Below are 6,178 nucleotides of genomic sequence, written 5' to 3' on the forward strand. Positions count from 1 at the left end.
TGATTACTTTTTTTGTTCAAATAGAATCGACAAAACTTGGTTGTGTTAATAACAGATGAAGAAGTATTTTGGGATTAAAGATAGAAGTAGATGAAGCCTAATTGAAAAACTTAAATGAAGCCTAATTAAAAGAAGTAAATGAAGCATAACTGAAAGAATTAAGTGAAGCATAATTGAAAGAAGTAAATGAAGCCTAATTGAAAGAAGTAAAGGAAGAATAATTGAAAGAAGTAAAGGAAGAATAATTGAAAGAAGTAAATGAAGCCTAATTGAAAGACTTAAATGAAGCCTAATTGAAAGACTTAAATGAAGCCTAATTGAAAGAAGTAAAGGAAGAATAATTGAAAGAAGTAAATGAAGCCTAATTGAAAGACTTAAATGAAGCCTAATTGAAAGACTTAAATGAAGCCTAATTAAAAGAAGTAAATGAAGCCTAATTGAAAGACTTAAATGAAGCCTAATTGAAAGACTTAAATGAAGCCTAATTGATAGACTTAAATGAAGCCTAATTGAAAGAAGTAAATGAAGCCTAATTGAAAGAAGTAAATGAAGTCTAATTGAAAGAAGTAAATGAAGTCTAATTGAAAGAAGTAAATGAAGCCTAATTGAAAGAAGTAAATGAAGCATAATTGAAAGAAGTAAATGAAGTCTAATTGAAAGAAGTAAATGAAGCCTAATTGAAAGAAGTAAATGAAGCATAATTGAAAGACTTAAATGAAGCCTAATCGAAAGACTTAAATGAAGCCTAATTGAAAGACATAAATGAAGCCTAATTGAAAGAAGTAAATGAAGCATAATTGAAAGAAGTAAACGAAGAATAATTGAAAGAAGTAAATGAAGAATAATTGAAAGAAGTAAATGAAGCCTAATTGAAAGAAGTAAATGAAGCCTAATTGAAAGAAGTAAATGAAGCCTAATTGAAGGAAGTAAATGAAGCCTAATTGAAAGAAGTAAATTAAGCATAATTGAAAGAAGTAAATGAAGCATAATTGAAAGAAGTAAATGAAGCCTAATTGAAAGAAGTAAATGAAGCCTAATTGAAAGACTTAAAAGAAGCCTAATTGAAAGAAGTAAATGAGGCCTAATTGAAAGAAGTAAATGAAGTCTAATTGAAAGAAGTAAATGAAGCCTAATTGAAAGACTTAAATGAAGCCTAATTGAAAGACTTAAATGAAGCCTAATTGAAAGAAGTAAATGAAGCATAATTGAAAGAAGTAAATGAAGCATAATAGAAAGTAGTAAATGAAGCATAATTGAAAGACTTAAATGAAGCCTAATTGAAAGAAGTAAATGAAGCATAATAGAAAGTAGTAAATGAAGCATAATTGAAAGAAGTAAATGAAGCCTAATTGAAAGACTTAAAAGAAGCCTAATTGAAAGAAATAAATGAAGCCTAATTGAAAGAAGTAAATGAAGCCTAATTGAAAGAAGTAAATGAAGCATAATTGAAAAACTTAAATGAAGCCTAATTGAAAGTAAATGAAGCCTAATTGAAAGACTTAAATGAAGCCTAATTGAAAGACTTAAATGAAAAATAATTGAAAGAAGTAAATGAAGAATAATTGAAAGAAGTAAATGAAGCCTAATTGAAAGAAATAAATGAAGCCTAATTGAAAGAAGTAAATGAAGCCTAATTGAAAGAAATAAATGAAGCCTAATTGAAAGAAGTAAATGAAGCCTAATTGAAAGAAGTAAATGAAGCATAATTGGAAGAAGTAAATGAAGCATAATAGAAAGTAGTAAATGAAGCATAATTGAAAGACTTAAATGAAGCCTAATTGAAAGAAGTAAATGAAGCATAATTGAAAGAAGTAAATGAAGCATAATAGAAAGTAGTAAATGAAGCATAATTGAAAGACTTAAATGAAGCCTAATTGAAAGAAGTAAATGAAGCATAATAGAAAGTAGTAAATGAAGCATAATTGAAAGAAGTAAATGAAGCCTAATTGAAAGACTTAAAAGAAGCCTAATTGAAAGAAATAAATGAAGCCTAATTGAAAGAAGTAAATGAAGCCTAATTGAAAGAAGTAAATGAAGCATAATTGAAAAACTTAAATGAAGCCTAATTGAAAGTAAATGAAGCCTAATTGAAAGACTTAAATGAAGCCTAATTGAAAGACTTAAATGAAAAATAATTGAAAGAAGTAAATGAAGAATAATTGAAAGAAGTAAATGAAGCCTAATTGAAAGAAATAAATGAAGCCTAATTGAAAGAAGTAAATGAAGCCTAATTGAAAGAAATAAATGAAGCCTAATTGAAAGAAGTAAATGAAGCCTAATTGAAAGAAGTAAATGAAGCATAATTGGAAGAAGTAAATGAAGCATAATTGGAAGAAGTAAATGAAGCATAATTGGAAGAAGTAAATGAAGTCTAATTGAAAGAAGTAAATGAAGTCTAATTGAAAGAAGTAAATGAAGCCTACTTGAAAGAAGTAAATGAAGCCTAATTGAAAGAAGTAAATGAAGCCTAATTGAAAGACTTAAATGAAGCATAATTGATAGAAGTAAATGAAACCTAATTGAAAGACTTAAATGAAGCCTAATTGAAAGAAGTAAGTGAAGCATGAGAAGACATAATATTCTCGCCATTATGATAAAACTAATAACAATTATGTCTTTTTTTCACAGGGCGATTCACGCAAACGAATATGTCTATACAAAGATTCTAGAATTATTCTCTTCTTACTAAAACAACATTCTATGGACGATAATAAAAATGGGAAGAAGAAAAAATAAAGGTTTTTTTTTAACCTTTAGTTTGAGTGATTGACATTTGCCAAAACATGATACAAAGTGAAATATTTATTAGAAATTAACGCTATGGAAATTTATTCTATGGACGATAATAAAAATGGGAAGAAGAAAAAAAAGGGTTTTTTTTAACCCTTTAGTTTTGAGTGATTGAAATTTGTCAGAACATGATAGAAAGTAAAATACTTATTAAAATTTATCTTCTTACTAAAACAACATTCTATGGACGATAATAAAAATGGGAAGAAGAAAAAGAGTTTTTTTTAAACCTTTAGTTTGAGTGATTGACATTTGCCAAAACATGATAGAAAGTAAAATACTTATTAAAATTTATCTTCTTACTAAAACAACATTCTATGGACGATAATAAAAATGGGAAGAAGAAAAACAGTCTTTTTTTTTAAACCTTTAGTTTGAGTGATTGATATTTGCCAAAACATGATAGAAAGTGAAATATTTATTAAAATTTATCTTCTTACTAAAACAACATTCTATGGACGATAATAAAAATGGGAAGAAGAAAAAAATAGCGTTTTTTTTTTAAACCTTTAGTTCGAGTGATTGACATTTGCCAAAACATGATAGAAAGTGAAATATTTATTAGAAATTAACACTGGACTTTTTTCATCTTTAATATATATTACGATAGCAAATGATGATTGTATTTAATGTCAATACCTCATTAATGCTTGATATTTATTAATTTTTTTTTTTAAACTTTAGTTCGAGTGATTGACATTTGCCAAAACATGATAGAAAGTGAAATATTTATTAGAAATTAACACTGGACTTTTTTCATCTTTAATATATATTACGATAGCAAATGATGATTGTATTTAATGTCAATACCTCATTAATGCTTGATATTTATTAATTTTTTTTTTTAAACTTTAGTTCGAGTGATTGACATTTGCCAAAACATGATAGAAAGTGAAATATTTATTAGAAATTAACGCTATGGACAATTTTCATCTTTAATATACACTACGTTAACAAATGATGATTGTATTTAATGCCAATACCTCATTAATGCTTGATATTTAATCATTAAAACTTGTTTTGACAGTAAAGGAAAATATGTCAAAAAAAAAAAAAAAAAAAAACAACAACAACAACACATCCAATAATTGATAATCTGTGTTCTAAGGTTTATCATAAAAGGAAGAGTCTATAGGTCTATCTGCTGAGTTATCAGCACCCATTGCCTGGCCCTCCTCGGTCCTAGCTTTGGTGGAAAGGGGGCTTGGGCGCGGATCATATGTATAAATGTTCAGACCCTAGGGCATTGTCCTGCTCGATAGGGCAATGTCACTGTCCCTTGTCTCTGCCATTCATGAGCGGCCTTTAAGCCTTTGAATAGGAAAAATATAAATGAATGCATATTCATTCTTATCGTAACTATCCTTATTTTTCATATATTTTATATTGGATTCAAGTAAAGTAAAAGAAACTTCAGAACTAAGGTTCAAAGTAACGAACATATCCCCATACAACTTAGCACAATTGACTAAAAGAGTTCCCTTCTAATGCCATTAATAATGAAACGCTTTCTGGCAACACTCTCCCGAAAGGATTAATTTCAAATTAGTCTCTATGGCTACTTAGGCAATGGGAGTCTTAAAACATTTCCCTTCGTTATTTTTGTTGCCCTAAGGACGTGGAGGGAACTGGGGGTGGAGGGAACTGGTGGAGGATGGGTAGGTGGATCCTCCTTACACAAAAAAATAGTGTCCCCATTTGAGTGACGGGTTTTCCAAGGGCTTAAGACATGGGTACATTAGCACTTTTTTTTACTTTCCTTTGACTATTTATTACGGAGAATGACCCCGTTAAAAGGATTCTTTTGTAAATGACCCCGTTAAATGGATTCTTTGTTAATGACCCCGTTAAAAGGATTCTTTGTTAATGACCCCGTTAAAAGGATTCTTTGTTAATGACCCCGTAAAAAAAAGATTCTTTACTCTACGTAAGAACGAATTTTCTTCTTTCATATTTTGAAATGAAAAGAAAAAACGCTGCTTTTAGTCATATCCTAAGGGTACTCGAAGCGGAGACAGATTGTGTATCTATATACATACATATACCAAGGCACTTCCCCCAATTTTGGGGGGTAGCCGATATCAAACCAATGAAAAAAAAAGAGGGGGACCTTTCCTCTCTACGTTCCTCCCAGCCTGACAGGGGACTCAACCGAGTTCGGCTGGTACTGCTAGCTGGCAAATACATACACAAACTAGAGGGGCACTCAGTAGAGCACAGACCTCCGTCGGAGAAGCTTATTTCTCGACCTTCACCCTGACATTTGACCTTAACATGTATTAATTGGCGTGGATTTTCATACACTCAAATAAGAACCATGACTGAAGTCTCTGTGACAAGGATGTTCAAACTTTTGACTAATTACGTGATAAGGACGTTTTGCTCGTCCGTGACCTTCAACTTGGAACTTCCAAAATTTGATAATTCCCAGCTCTACATAAATCTAAAATCCCTGCAAGTTTCATTACTTTACGATTAAAATAGTGGCTGTATGGTTGATGACCGGAATTTGACCATTTGCTTGACCTTGACCATGGACTCCTTGACCTTAGACCTTAACATGTATGAATTGACGTGGATTATCACACTCATAAATAGGAAAGGAAATAAGGAAATAAATACAATACAAGAGAAATATTTAACAATAAAACAGTAACAATAAAATATATTAATTCAAGCTATAAAAACTTCATAAAACAAAAGGAAAAGAAATAAGATAGAATAGTGTGCCCAGGTGTACTCTCAAGCCTGAGAACTCTAATCCACGACAGTGGAAGGCTATGGTACAGAGGCTATGGCACTAACCAAGAATAGAGAACAATGGTTTGATTTTGGAGTGTCCTCTTCCTAGAGCTGCTGCTTACCATAGCTAAAGTCTCTCATCTCCCCTTACCAAGAGAAAAGAAGCCACTCAATAACTACAGTGAATAAGATAGAATACTGTGCCCGAGTGTACTCTCAAGCAAGAAAACTCTAACCCAAGACATTGGAATGCCATGGTACAGAGGCTATGGTGCTACCTAGGACTAGACAACAATGGTTTGATTTTGGAGTGTCCTTATAGAAGAGCTGCTCACCATGGCTAGAGTCTCTTCTACCCTTACCAAGAGAAAAGAAGCCACTCAATAACTACAGTGAATAAGATAGAATACTGTGCCCGAGTGTACTCTCAAGCAAGAAAACTCTAACCCAAGACATTGGAATGCCATGGTACAGAGGTTATGGTGATACCTAAGACTAGAGAACACTGGTTTGATTTTGGAGTGTCCTTATAGAAGAGCTGCTCACCATGGCTAAAGAGTCTCTTCTACCCTTACCAAGAGAAAAGAAGCCACTCAATAACTACAGTGAATAAGATAGAATACTGTGCCCGAGTGTACTCTCAAGC

At 31.4% G+C, this 6,178-nt stretch overlaps 1 protein-coding gene across 2 annotated transcripts in view; it reads left to right on the forward strand.

Annotated features, from left to right (window-relative positions):
• Window positions 1–2,780, forward strand: part of LOC137628710 (lipase 3-like) — a 22,624-nt gene extending 19,844 nt beyond the window's left edge. For both annotated transcript variants that reach the window (XM_068359859.1, XM_068359860.1), the window contains exon 11: window positions 2,629–2,780. In XM_068359859.1, coding sequence (XP_068215960.1) covers window positions 2,629–2,689 — 61 coding nt within the window. In that variant the 3' untranslated portion in view covers window positions 2,690–2,780. The remainder of the gene's footprint in view (window positions 1–2,628) is intronic.
• Window positions 2,781–6,178: the final 3,398 nt, after the last annotated feature.

The sequence above is a fragment of the Palaemon carinicauda genome, chromosome 36 (assembly GCF_036898095.1).
Source record: "Palaemon carinicauda isolate YSFRI2023 chromosome 36, ASM3689809v2, whole genome shotgun sequence".
Classification (NCBI taxonomy): domain Eukaryota; kingdom Metazoa; phylum Arthropoda; class Malacostraca; order Decapoda; family Palaemonidae; genus Palaemon; species Palaemon carinicauda.